Here is a 15,219-nt window from a genome sequence, read left to right on the forward strand (position 1 = left end):
TAAATTAATATTAGTTAATAAATAAAATATATTAAATATAATGATTAAACAAATGCTTACTTTTATACTATTAAAATTGTAATCAAATTGTAATTTTTTAATATCTAAATATGAAATAGTTTTATGCAAAGGATATTATAAAATATTTATTAACTTAATATCTATTAGTAATATCAAAATAATATTAATTTATTAACTTAATTTATAAAAAATAAAATACTTACACGAATACTTACTTTTATAATATCCAAAAACTTAATGTAATTATTATATTAAAAGTGTTTAAATTCTCACTCTTAAACTAACGTATATACGCAATTATATTTGTTTAAATTCATTAACCAACGTACTACACAAACAATGTAATAATAAAAATAAAAATAATACAAATATTCTCAATCACCTATTTAATATTAAAAAAACCTACAACTATACATACAAAATACAACGAAAATAATATTTAATACTATTAAAACTAATAGTTAATAATTTTGCCACATTTGAATTGCTAATACATCTCGAAAAATACGATGCTCTTGCAGATTGTACTGCAAACTCCCTTTGAGTACTTCTTTGAGTGTCCATATCATCCTCAAAATCATCACCACTATCATTGTCTTCGTTTTTATTTGTCTTGTTATCTTAACAATGTTCTCCACCAAAATCATCACTTGAATTATGTTTTTCATCTTCAAATGAATCTATGTAATCTTCCATGTGTATTTAATTATGCAATATCCAACAAACAATCACAAATGTATCTAATAAAAAATAGTAGTGAAAAAAATTGGCTCTTTATGCTACTGTTGCAGAAATGTATGTATGAATAAAAACTGGCATATCCAGTATTCAAGAAAGTAAGGAAACCAAAACACCAAAAGAAAACAAGATAGTAATTTAAAAAAATTGAAGAAAGTTTTAGAAGAAAGTTTTTCTTTATAAAAACTGGCATATCCAGTATCCAGTTTGATGCCTTCTTTGCAAGGACAAAAAACACCTTTGGATTTTGAGGATGACAAAGAAATAAGCAACAATGATAATATGTGTCAAATGGCAAGAAACATCTAAGAGATGGAACTAAAACCATCAATACAATGATAGCATGAAGGATGGCAGCATAGCCATTTCACTTATTTATGGTACATTTTGTAAGTAGTCGCACTTCTTTTCTCAATCTTTAGTTTGTCTTATATGAAAGAAAAACCTATACCTCTGTTAGCATGTCCAAAATTGGTGTTCAAACCAGAAACTATAGCACTAAGATCAATTTGACTTGATTTCAGATATTTGTGATGATACGAATTCATCAGCAGCAGTGGTAATAGATCACTGGTGGTAAGTTGGAATACAAGCAGAAAAAAAGAAGCACTATGCGGGGTCGACCAGAACAACAAGACGATGATGGTCAACCCAACTTTGATAGCTTATCTGCCAAGGCCATCAATAGACCTGCTGATATGCAGCCAACTATGAAGAATTGTTTTTGGGAGTATAGATATGGAAAAAGGAGTTATAAAATGCCTCTAATGAGGCTTGAGAGAAACACAGAAAGCGTTTTGGGTGGAAATTAGCCTCATACCTACGATTAATAGTGAAAATTTGCAGAGAACAACTACTGCCCAGACTATAAGGAACAAAGGTTAAACAAGATAAATAGGAAACAAACTACCCTAGAAACAGAGCAATTTCGTCAAGCAGTTGCCGGGCATATGACATTAATAGACGGATTCGAGAAAGAGAGGGCTCAAATGAGTTACTTGATCATCTCTTTGATGCACTTTGACGGGCATGGCATTAATAGACAATTCGAAAAAGAGAGGGCTCGCGTGAGTTACTTGATCATCTCTTTGATGCACTTAGATCAGACAAAGGAAGGTCGCCAAACAAGGTTGAAGAATCAAAATGGGTAATAGTGGAGAAATTTCGCACCAGAAAAAGGGGAACAAATTCCCTAACGCGAAAATCATGGCATTTTGAATAGCTATGCATGGGAGTTCTACGAAAATGGAAACGAAAAATAAAATGAGAGGCAGAGGAAACTAATTCTGAACCAACAAGAACGATTTCAGCCTCATACCTTCGATTCCTAGGAAGAAGGGTTTACCCAGATATCTGTTGAATCGTGCGTGACAAAAAAGAAAAAGAAAAAAACGGTGCTGCTTGCAGAAGGAAGGTCGTCTGTGGCAAGATTCCAGCTGGGGACGGCGAGAGAAAGAGATGGGGAGAGGTTCCAACCGAGGGGGTAGTCGCAAAAGGGAGTGCATTTCGACATGTAAATCAAGGAGTTAATTCACTTTCACTCGGGTTATGCGTAAAACGGGGGAAAGTGAATTACCCGTATAATTCACTTTCCCTCTTACAGTGCACTTTCACTAGGTAAAGTGAAATTCCTCTCAATTACAGAGTGCACTATAACACGATATTGTGGAATCGTAACTCAAACATTTGTATGTAATCACGTGGTATACCGTGGTCCAACCTATTGTGTTCAGCGGTAACGTTTTACCAAAGTGACCCCCCCTTCCCGTGAGTCCGTGGCCATAAATTACCAGGCATTGGAACGAGAGACAGTCATCTCCCTAACGAGCGCCAGCGGCGCAGGATACACCTTCAACCGGATCCATGGAAGCCGCGCCGGTGCCGCGCGTCGGGGTCGTAGCTTTTGTCATCAAAGGCCGGCAGGTGCTGCTGGGCAGACGACGCGCCGTCGTCGGGAACGCCACTTTTGCCCTCCCTGGCGGCCACCTCGAATTTGGTCAGTCCTCTTTTTCCCCTTTCGTCCGCCGTCCGAGACCCATTTCAAGTGCTTTTGTTCATGAGCCGTTCGATTGGTTCTTTGTTGTGTTCATTTTGGTTGCAGGGGAAAGCTTTGCGGAGTGCGCGGCGAGGGAGGTGAAAGAAGAGACGGGGCTGGACATCCACAAGGTGGAGTTCCTGACAGTGACCAACAACGTTCTCCTCGACGAAGCCAAGCCTTGCCACTACGTCACCATCTTCATGCGCTCCGTCCCCTCCGACGCCACTCGCTCGCCGGAAACTCTGGAACCGGAGAAGTGCGACGGATGGGACTGGTACGATTGGGAGAACCTCCCTAAACCACTTTTTGGGCCTCTGGAGGTGATGATCAAAGAGGGGTTCTCCCCCTTTTGATATCTCAGTTTGTCCTTTTAATCGATTTGTGATAATTTGTTCTGCGATTGGGCCGAGGAAAATCAGAGACTGAAATATGAGAAATCCGTTTTGCTTCGATTTGGTTGATGCAAGAAAGTTCATAATTTATTTTTGTTTCTCAGCCTGGGAAAATCGATTCGATCCAATTTGTTTAGGGGAAAACCGGTTTTTCACGTGGAACTGAATAGATTAAAGGTTTATTACTTGTAGGGTTTAATCTAAGATTAAAAAAAAACTATGACCAGACTGATCCAATTTAATATGGTTGAACCAGGGTTAATTAGGTTTGTTAGATGAGTTTTTAGTTCTCTAATCTCAAATACTGTCATAAGAGAATTATCAACAGCGGATCCGTGGCGCAATGGTAGCGCGTCTGACTCCAGATCAGAAGGTTGCGTGTTCGATTCACGTCGGGTTCAAATATTTTTGTTTCTATGTTTTTCGAAGGAGGAGGAGAGTATTGTTTAAATTGATTTTAATATGTCGTAAGAGTCATGGTTGGAGGTATGTGTTTATGGGTTTCCCATTTTAAATTTATTGAAATTGAAATTTATGATGATATATTGCTTACATTTGGCATGAGTAATATCTAATTTAGTTTTTGGTTCTATTGAAATTTTTGTGTGGGATTTCTTTGATTGCATTATCTATGATTAGGATTTGGTGCAAGAATGTGATTTCGGGTTTTGTAATTCTTTCATATTTATTTTGGAAAAAAACTAATTAAATAATTAAATTTCTTGTGAAATTATGGGAAAAACGGTTTTTTAAATTTCTCATATGCCTCCTATTATACTCTCTCCCATATTGATCGTTTTTTTAAAGGATAAAATTTCAGTTCTTTATTGAATATGTTTGAAAAGTTGATGTTGATAAAATTTCAGTTCTTTATTGAATATGTTTGAAAAGTTGATATTGTCTTTGAAACCTGTGTTGGTGTGGTCAAGTCGAATTTGGTGCATTGGGGTTGGGTTTGATTATTAATGGCAGGAGGGAAGTAAGTCTCTTTGATTGATCATTGTGCCCGTTGCCATCTGTCAAAAGTTTAACGTCCTAGGCATTCGGGTCAAAAACAGGTACAACCCGACAGCGTGCCCTCCATTTGGCTCAAACTTCAGAAACTTTACTGACGGTCAACTGACATCATGACATTAGTTATTGTAATATTTATTTCATATTGGAGGTGTAATATATGTGGCTCTCATGAAAATCAACATATATGACCGAGTCGACCAATTTGATAAAGGAGATAAACTATTTGTACAAAATTTATTTAGTTTTCTATGCATACTTAGTTTTTTTATACATATTTTTGGTTTTCTTGAATATAAATAATTAATAATTGGCATAAAGTTTAGTCAATAATTTTGATGTCATATTTAAGTTTACATTTGAGTAATTAGTAATAACCAAAATATTCTTAATTATGAAAATATCTAGTAACATTAAGTTTAGTCACGATAAAGTTAATGACATCAATAATTATAATTAATCATAAAAATATAATAACTCAACCCCACAGGGTAATTATTATATTTAAGTGATTAATTAGGATGAGATAAAATATTTTGTTAAAAAATATATATATTCCAATTACTCACGGGCAATAAGAAATTTTTTTAAAGGTAAAATGTTTGTCCCATCATAAAGTAATTTAAATCGCTTGTGTGTTATAATCTAATCCCCTAGGGAAGATTATAATGACATTTTTTTTTTTGTTAGTTTGATTTTATTTACAAGTGTAAATATTCCATGTTTAGTTTTGTTGCATGTTTTAGTAAGCCTTGTGGTTTATTTTGCACTTGTTCAAATTTTATCTATTCCAAATTTTGATTCCTCCAATAATGCTCCTTTGAGCGGTGATAATTATATTGATTGGAAGGAAAAAGTTTTCCTTGCATTAGGGTGCATGGACCTTGATTTGGCACTTCGAATAGATGATCCTCCAAAGCCCATGGAATCAAGCACCCAAGTTGAGAAAACATCATATGATCTTTGGGAGCGATCCAATAGTTTAAGTTTGATGTTTATCAGGTTTCATATTGGGAAAAGTATCCGTGGATCCATCCCTTATTGTGCTAAAGTGAAAGAATATCTCAAAGCTATTCAAGATTAGTTTGAGACTTCTAACAAGGCATTACCCTAATGACAAAAATATGTTTCCTGAAATTTAATGGCACCAAAGGTGTGCGTGAGCACATCATGCAGATGCAGGGCATAACCGTTAGACTAAAATTGTTGGAGATTGAGTGTTTGAGTCATTTTTGGTTCACTTCATCCTTTACTCGCTCCTGTCTAAATATGGATCCTTCAAAATATTTTACAACACACATAAGGATAAATGGTCAATCAATGAACTTCTGAACATGTTTATACAAGAAGAAGGGAGGCTGAATAAATAAAAGATTTAAAGTTCACATTTAAAGACTCGTGATAGGAAACCTGATAGAGATAGAGATAAAGATCAAGTAAGATCTAAATGTTGTATCCACCTACGATACGTAGCTGAAGAGTTAATCTTAGTAATTAATTAGGAGTCTCTGTAAATATGTTTATAAATACCTTACTCCACATCAATGAACATATGGCAATCTATTTTCTTTTCTTCATCATCTTCGTGGTATCAGATCTCGATCAACAATCCGTTCTTCCTTCCCATCGCTGAAATTGTTAAAGTTTGTCAAAGCTATTGTTGGAGCTGAATCCGAGGGACATCCAAAGCTGCCGTTGTCGTTGCCTCAGTTACTAGTATTGGTATTTCCTTTTTCTTCTTTCTTATCTGTTATCTTCAATCATAAATCTTTGCCAAGACTGTCGTCGCCTCGACTCCCCCCCTGCGTTGTCTCGACCGAAAACTAAAACCAGAAACCTAAGTTAGGGGAGAAATAATTTTTCCCACTATGTATGAAGCTAAAGCTCGTGCGATTTCACACGCACAACCTTCACATGTGTGAAAAAAATAAAAAAACCTACTTCTCGAAGCCCCGATTATCTCTTACTCATGGCTCCTGGAGAGACTCAAACCAGTATTCTCAATGCCCATGATCCAACCGAACCTCTTACGGTGGTCAACATCCACAATTTTGTCAAGCTCACATCCACCAACTATCTTTGTTGGAAGCTTCAGATAAAAGTCATTCTTATCGGTTATGATCTATACAAGTTCGTCGATGGTTCCTATCCTACGCCTTCGGCTACAAAAACATTCAATAATCTCATCGCTCCCAATCCCGAATACCATACATGGTTTCATCGGGACAAGCTGATTTTTGGTGCTCTGGTCGGCTCACTCATTCTGCTTATCACTCAATCAAATACTTCTCATGAAGCCTAAAATACTCTGGCCCACACTTATGCCCAACCCTCACGTGGTCACATCAAACCGATCAAGGAACAACTCAAGCATGCCACTAAGGGATCTCAATCTATTATGGATTATATGCAGTTTATTAAATCATGTGTTGATGAATTTGTAGCCCTAGGAACCACCTATGGATGTAGAGGATTTGATTGAGAAAATTTTGGATGGACTAGATGATGATTAAAATCCACTTGTCAATATTATTAATGGTCCTGACATGCCAATTTTGTTTGAAGAAATGCATGAAAAACCATCAATAAGGAACTCTTGCTGCATGTCCATCAAGCTCACTCCTCTCCACTTCCAGCTTAAACAAATCCAGCTAATTCGGCGCCAATTCTGGGAAGTCACGTAATTGTTATCAACAACAACCTGGGGCATCCTCCTATCACCTACCGACAACTCCAACCTCTGGTCTCACCAACACTATCACACATAATGGTCGATATCATGCTTTGACCCTACCTTGGTTGTTGTTGTTAGGAATTAGACACCTTAATTCCAAACTAAAGAGATCAATAATAATAATCATGGAAGAAAGGGAAAAAAACACAAAAATACAACAAGATTTATACAGGTTCACTTCAAGGTGAGACAACATCCTGTCTTCCGCTGCTGCAGGTAATCCACTATGAAGATAAAATAGTTTACAAGAGAAATCGCACACACTTATAGGTATTTTTCACTAACTTCTCTCGGGTTGCAACTCGAGATCCTTCTCTATGATGATAATACTTCGGGTGATCAAACCCTAATAGTGGCGCCCCGAATATAAAGAGGAAACTAGGGCAATCGTGATACAAGAGTAAAATTCCCAAATTACCCTTAATAAAATAACAATTAATATATCATGGACCTATACACTCTTCGATTGATATATTTATACAACAAAAAAAGCCCATAGACTACATGATTCTTTCCTATAATCTCTCGGAGGATAAATCAGAGGAAATCCTCCTATGATTTCTTTCGGACAATAAATCCTCTAATTTATCGGGATACAATTCTTGCTAACGGTCCCCCTCAATTTGGTGCATATAGATCTCTGATACCAAACTTGCCAAGTGAGTTGTAGATTTTCCTGCTACATACCACTTTTTTAAGTATGTCTGCCAACTGAACTTCAGATTTAAAAAATGGAAATTGAATTATTTTGGCATCAAGGTTTTGCTTGATGAAGTATCGATCTACTTCCACACGCTTAGTTCGATCATGTTGAAGCGGATTATGCGAAATAGCAATAGCCGCCTTATTATCACAGAATAAATTCAACTCATGGCTTGGGGCAAAGCCGATTTTGGTTAATAGTCTCCGAAGCTAGAGACGCTCACAAAGATCCTTAGATATCCCACGAAACTCGGCTTCTACACTTCATAATGGTACCACCTTTTGCTTCTTACTTCTTCACATAACTAGGTCCCCTCCAAAAAACGTAAAATAGTCTGAGGTGGATCTTCTATTTGAAATATTCCTTGCCCAATCAACATCTATATAACCTTCAACCCTTAGGTGGTTATTTATCGAGAACATAAGTCCTTTTCCAGGGGAGGACTTTAGGTACCGAATAATTTGATTTATAGCATTTATATGATCATCATTTGGACAATGCATGAATTGGCTTACTATACTTACTGCATAGGCGATGCCAGGCCGCGTATGGGAGAGATACATGAGTTTCCCAACTAACCTCTGGTACCTTCCTTTATCTATTGGCACTTGGTTTGGGTATTCTCCAAGCTTATGATTTTGCATTGTTGGGGTATCTGCAAGCTTAAACTCCAGTAGTCCAACTTCAGATAATTTTGTGAAATGAATATCCCTTGCTTAGATCTAGCAACTTCAATTCCTAGAAAATATTTGAGTCCTCCCAGATTTTTCATCTCAAATTCTATAGCCAGTTACTCTTGAAGTCTTGCTATTTCTTCTGTGTTATCTCCTGTAATGATCATATCGTCTAGATAAATCATAGTTGTTACCTTACCCCATTGATGCTTTAAGAATGGTGTATGATTTGAGGTACTTTGTCGAAAACCATATTTCCTCATTGTTAAGCTCAATGACCTAAACAAAGCTCTAGGAGATTGTTTCAGGCTATACAATGTTCGTTGTAGCTTGCACACCACTCTTCATTTCGAATTTGCCATATATCCTGGAGGAACATCCATGTAGATTTCTTCTTTGAGATCTCTATGGAGAAAATCATTTTTAGCATCAAGTTGGTGTAATAGCCAATGGAGGCTAGCAGTAAAAGATAACAATACCCTCACAATACTTAATTTGGCAAGTGGTGAGAATGTCTCTTGACAATCTACGACATATGTTTGTATGTATCCTTTTGCTACTAGCCATGCCTTTTACCATTCAACTGCTCCATCGGATTTGTATTTAATGGAGAATAACCATTTACACCCAACTATTTTTTGACCTTTAGGTAACGGAACATGACATCAAGTCTAATTTTTCATTAATGCCTCCATTTCTTCCTTCATATCTTGAACCCACCTAGGGTCTTTCAGAGCTTCATCAACACTTGGGGAATATGGAGTGAAGAGAGTTCACTTACAAAGTTTTCGTGGGGTTCAGACAATTATTTTGTAGATACATAATTGGCAATCAGATATTTTGATATGTGTTCCTTCACTTCAAGAGAATAAATATTTGGTGGTTTGCCCTGATTATGCCTGATTATGCCACTGACAAGAATATCTGCATCATTAGAATTTGAGGTATGAGAAGAGTACTTACCACACTGATATTCTTAGGAGATGGGTCGCTGGGTACTAAGGAGAGGGGTATTGTTGCTTCAACTTTCAGAGATGTCATCTTCTTCCTCTCGTCTTCACTCTCTCTGCTCCCTCTGCTTTCTATGCTTTCTCTCGTCATCTCTCGTTTTCGCTCTAAGTTTTCTCTTGTCAACGCTTGATTTTTTTTCGTCCCATCTTCTTCTTCTCTTCTACGCATCTCCTCTCCGTTTCTCTCTCGGCCTCACTCTTCCTTCTCCCTCTCTCTTGTCCCTCTCGGCCTCCCTCTCTTCTCGTTCTCGCTCTTCTCTTTCCTCCTCCCCCAATTTCCTTCAATTTAACCTATTCCGGTTTTGATATCTTTTAATTTCCTTCGATCTTCTTCGATTTTCGACAGGTAGGCGTCAATTTCTTCGATTGGGCTTAGATTTCCCCATTCGACGGTGGTTTTCCCCAAATTTCAGAAGGTAAGCTGAAACCCTATTTTTTAACTAATTTATTATTGTATTTGATTTAATTTTAATTTCTGTGCGTAATTTATCTTGATTGTGGCCTAATTGTGGGATTTAGGGTTAGGGTTTATGAGATTTAGGGTTCAATTTCATCTTGATAGGGTTCGATTTCGGGATTTGAGTTGGGGTTGGGGATTTTTAGGGTTTTAAGGTCTAGGGTTTAGTTTTGAGGTCTGGAATTAGGGTTTATGTTTTTCTTTTTTTAAAAAAATAGGGTTCTTGGTTTTTGGGGTGATAGTGTTTTAAGTGCTTAGGGTTTAGTGTTTGGGGCTTTAAGGGGTTTTAAGGTCTAGGGTTTATGGTTTGGGGCTTTTAGGGGTTTTAAGGTATAGGGTTTAGGGTTTAGGGTTTGAGACTTTTAGAGGTTTTAAGGACTAGCGTTTAGGGTTTGGGGCTAGGGGTTCTAAGGACTAGGGTTTAGGGTTTATTTTAATTTTTAAGGTTTAGGGTTTAGGGTTTGGGGATTATTTTAATTTGTTAGGGTTCTCGGTTAGGGTATTGGATTTAGGGGGTTTAGTCAGATTCAAACAAGGCTGACGATGTACGGTTCGTAGTGCCTGCAAAGTCATATGGGGCTCTACCAAGGGTGTTTTGTGAATTTAGACTTGATGAGTGAGTTTTTGCATTGTTATAGTAATCTTCAATGAAATTAGTTCGATTAATTTTGAAATATTTTAGAATGGTGTTGAATATGTTTGAAGTGCTATGGAATATTCTTGCCATGTGGTGAGGAGATTTTGGAGTTATAAATATCCACCATATGGTCCAATTCAAACAAGGCTGAGTCGCCTACACCGGCGTCCATTGGCCAACGAAACCCGACCCCCATCAATGACGATGTACGGTTCGTAGTGACTACGAAGTCATATGGGGCTCTACCAGGGGTGTTCGGTGAATTTGGACTTCATGAGTTTGTTTTTGAATTGTTCTAGTCATCTGCAATGAAATTGGTTCGATTAATTTTGAAATAATTTAGAATGTTGTTGAATATGTTTGAAGTGCTATGGAATGCTCTTTCCATGTGGTGAAGAGATTTTGGTGTTATAAATATCCACCACATGGTATTTTTTTTATTTTTTGGTTATGTTTCAGTGTGTCCCTAGTTACTATGACGCGTAATGGTTGTCTGATAAAAACATTTTCCATGAGGACCATCTCGGATTTAGATTATAAATGGCTGGAAGAAGACAATAAACTCCTCGATCATATGACATTTGGACCTTCGATGATGACAAAAAAATGCAGTGTGTCCCTAGTTACTACGACGCGTAATGGTTGTCTGATAAAAACATTTTCCATGAGGACCATCTCGGATTTAGATTATAAATGGCTGGAAGAAGACAACAAACTCCTCGATCATATGACATTTGGACCTTCGATGACGACAAAAAAATGCTCGATCTCTTGGTTGAGGAAGTCAATATGGGGAACAGGATGTCCAATGGGGTTTGGAAGCATGAAGTGTATTTGGACTATGTCAATAGGTTCAATGAAGATGCATCTAATAAAAAAACTGTTGAGTAGCTCAAGAATCGAACAAGAACATGGAAGAAAATTTACCAAGCAGTAACAAGCTGTCTCAACACTAGTGGGTTCGGTTGGGATGCAACCACACATCGAGTTACTGCATGTCATTCTGTATGGCAAGACTATATCAAGGTCAGTAAATTATGATTGACTGTAAAATATTTTGTATGTTTTCCGCATTACTAGAACTCTATTCCAAGTCGTCTAAATGATGTTTTATCCTTGTAGGAGTATAAATAAGCTGAAAAGTATAGACAACAATGTTGTACCCTTTATGACAAATTGAATTTGGTAGTGGGAATCTCAATAGCCATGGGGAGAGCAAGTCAAAATGACGAAGACATGTGCAATGATGTCCAACATGAGGAAGAAAATTCACTCTTGGACATGCTCGAGGATGTCTATTTAGGTAGAGATACTCCTTCACCATTCTTTATAGAAAATGAGTCGGTACCTGATCAGTCTCTAAGTACTAACCCGTCAACTTCAAGTCATTGTAGAAAGGGACCGCAAATGGCCACCGATGATAGTATTATGGTCGTTGATACATTGACAAGAATTGCCACCCTATTGCAATCTTTACAATCTAAAGATGATAAAACCGCCAGAGAGAATTGGTATAAAGCCCTCATAGAAATCCCGAACCTGTCGATCGAGATGAAGTTTCGTGCTCCTCTATTGTTAGATACACCAATGAAGAATGACATGTTGATGAAGCTGCCAGTGGAAGAGTGACTCAGTTGGCTTAAATACTATGCTGGTGAAATGTAGTCAATAGTTTTAAGTACACTTTGTATTTTGGGACGACTGTTTTGAAGTTTAATTATTTTTTTAATTATGACTTTATAAGACATATCATTGATAGATTATGAATGTTATTATGGTTAAGATTTGGGTTTTCATGATTGTTGTGTTCTTATTGTGTGGATGAATATTGTGGGTATGTAATTGGAGATGGTTTTATATAGGTGTGAATGAAAATAGGTTATGATTGAAGATAAGGGTATGTTTTTGTGTTTACGACATTTAGGAAAAAACAAGAATTATTGTTGTAGTCATCATTGTGGTTGTGGTGATTATATTTGCAGGTTTCCATGGAAGACAAAAATAGGAATGCAAGAATGATTTTATTGACATGTGTTATATACATGATGGGAAGATACTATCTTAGCCATAGGTATAGACGTACATTACGTCCTCGTGGGATTGGTGGTCCGATTTATTTCTGATGATAGTGATGATCTTGGGGATGAAGGCAACCTATCAACAACAATGCGGAGGCATCGTGCATTAGAATCCACTAGAGCTGCACAATTTCGAGATGCCATAACAACTAGCATGTGGAGTGATTATTAGTGGTTGTACTTTATTGCATTTGAACATGTTGTCGTTCATATGTATTAAACTAGTAAGTTGATGTTGTTAAATGCACGAACTCGTTGTTAAAAATAATTTACGTTAATTATATTCGTTTTTGTTGTTTTATACTTTTTTTCACGTGTTTACAATTTATTCTAATCACACGTAATTAGTATATTAATTTATAATAAATTGTAATATTTAATTAGTTTAATTATCCAATTGCTATAATTAATTAAACAAATGGTTTACATTTTGTGTTAATATTTTATTAATTAAGAATGCGTAAAAATAATTAATTGGTTTAATTATCCAATTAATTAAACCATTAGTTTTTCATTTTGTGTGAATATATGTTTAGGTATATGTTCTATTTAGTATATTATAAAAGGTTACTCATTCTCTTCTTTATTTCATACTTTTCATTTGGGGGCACTAACACTGGAATTTATTTTCCAACCACTTGAACTCGTCTACACTAACACCCAAAGATGAGTTGAAGTTGAATCAATTCATTTCACTTCAATTCAATTCTTCACTTCAATGCAAGTTCATTGTGGACTAACCCCCCTTAGTGTCCTTGAACCACTCAAATGCCAACCAATTCAGCTCTTCTTCACGTGTTTCCCTCTGATGAGAAGAATTGGATGCAACAAGAGAGTAGAAAGGATTGAATTTTAGGAACATGACATCCATAGTCACATATGTGCACCGAGTAGTTGGATCGTAGCTTCGGTACCTTTTTTGATAGACCGCATATCCCAAAAAAAGACATCGAATAGCACAAGGATTAAGTTCTGTGCCCTGTTTGTTTGGAGATTAACAAACACAACACAACCAAAAATTCAAGGTGGAAGCATAAATACCGTAGGTAATGAAACATAGGTTGACAGTGTCAAACGCCTAGCCAATACAACCCAAAAGGCCGGTCTGTTAAGTGCAAAAAATACAACACTTATCCAAAGAGCAGCGGTGGACGGAACCACCACCAACTCTGACACCTACCGTTCCCGTTCCCTACCGATTCTGCTGGGATTCGAACGTGAAACGTTTTGCCTAGCTCTGATACCATGTCAAATACCTAGCCAATACAACCCAAAAGACCGGTCTGTTAAGTGCGGAAAACATAACACTTATCCAAAGACCAACGGTGGACGAAACCACCGCCAAATACCTAACCCATCAGTGGTGGATGGAACCACCCAGCTCTGACACCCACCGTTCCCGTTCCCTACAACTTTCGCCAGGATTCGAATGCGGAACATGGTGCCCAACTCTGATACCATGTCAAACGCCTAGCCAATACAACCCAAAATACCGGTCTGTTGGGTTGTATTGGCTAGGCGTTTGACATGGTATCAGAGCTGGGCACCATGTTCCGCATTCAAATCCCGGCGAAAGCGGTAGGGAACGGGAATGGTGGGTGTCAGAGCCGGGTGGTTCCGTCCACCACTGATGGGTTAGGTACTTGGATTTTCGCACTTAACAGACCGGTCTTTTGGGTTGTATTGGCTAGTCGTTTGACAGACAGGACCTATAGTGGAGTCTTGAACACAAACACTTTGGATGACATGCAGTTAATAAGATGGACTGTTGTAGCAACAAAATCGGTCCAATGGTGGCTAGGCACATGAGTTCCAAGTAAAAGAGCTCGAGCAGTTTCAAGAATATGGCAATTTTTTCGCTCCGTAATACCATTTTGCTATGGGGTTGGGGGGGCATGAGGTTTCATGAACCAGTCCATGATTTTGGAAATAATCACGGAATTATTGAATTACATATTCTCCACTATTATCAGATTGTATAATTTGAACACTAGCGGAGAACTGAGCTTGAATCATTTTATGAAAAAATTGAAATCTATGGAAGACCTCATTCCTTATGTTTCATCGAACGAACCCAAGTCATTCTAGTATATTTCATTCTAGTACAATCATCAACAAACATCACAAATCAGTGAAAACAAGAAAGAGTATATTAGGGGAAGGACCCCACACATCAGAGTGAATCAAAGAAAAATGGGCCTCACTTTTATTCAAACTTAAAGGATAATGAACTCGATGACTTTTAGATAGAATGCATGTTTCACACTTACAGACCGAAAATAAATCAGGAAACACATATGTTAGAAGGCAAGGAAGCCCACACGTCTATGTGATGACATATGGGTAATATAGGATGCTTCTCATAAAGATGGCATGAAGGTATCTTTTATAAACTTGTAGCCCTAAGGGCATTGTAAAAGCTATAAATAAAGGCATTGGCTAAGAGGTAGAGGATTGAAGCTCTCTCATCCTTTCTCCAAAGTTCATCCAGCCTCCCTCCTTCTTTTGGTCGGTGCACCTCTCCTTCCTCCAAGTCCAAGCTCTCTCCCTTTTGTAGTTGATCCCTTCTTCCTCTCTTTTCCTTCCTCTTCTTCTTCTTGGTTGATCTAAGTCCTCATCATTGGATCCTAAATTATAAAACATGTCTTAGATAACCAAACGAAGGATGACCTAACCAACGATGCCACAGCCAAATCTATTCCACTTTGTGATCACTCGGGTGG

At 37.3% G+C, this 15,219-nt stretch overlaps 1 protein-coding gene and 1 non-coding gene across 2 annotated transcripts; both read left to right on the forward strand.

The window, feature by feature from the left end:
* The first annotated feature begins 2,555 nt into the window (after positions 1 to 2,555).
* LOC137950700 (nudix hydrolase 1) lies at positions 2,556 to 3,247 on the forward strand. The gene is made up of 2 exons (XM_068797299.1): positions 2,556 to 2,755; positions 2,861 to 3,247. The coding sequence occupies exons 1-2, from the start codon at positions 2,623 to 2,625 to the stop codon at positions 3,148 to 3,150; spliced, it is 423 nt and encodes a 140-aa protein (XP_068653400.1). The 5' UTR covers positions 2,556 to 2,622; the 3' UTR covers positions 3,151 to 3,247.
* A 271-nt stretch (positions 3,248 to 3,518) lies between these two features.
* Positions 3,519 to 3,590, forward strand: TRNAW-CCA (transfer RNA tryptophan (anticodon CCA)). The gene has a single exon. It is a non-coding gene; the product is annotated as a tRNA-Trp (tRNA).
* Positions 3,591 to 15,219: the final 11,629 nt, after the last annotated feature.

This window comes from Aristolochia californica, unplaced genomic scaffold, assembly GCF_029961685.1.
Source record: "Aristolochia californica isolate CCGP_79_NKW_82.1479 unplaced genomic scaffold, dmAriCali1.0.hap1 SCAF_14, whole genome shotgun sequence".
Lineage (NCBI taxonomy): Eukaryota > Viridiplantae > Streptophyta > Magnoliopsida > Piperales > Aristolochiaceae > Aristolochia > Aristolochia californica.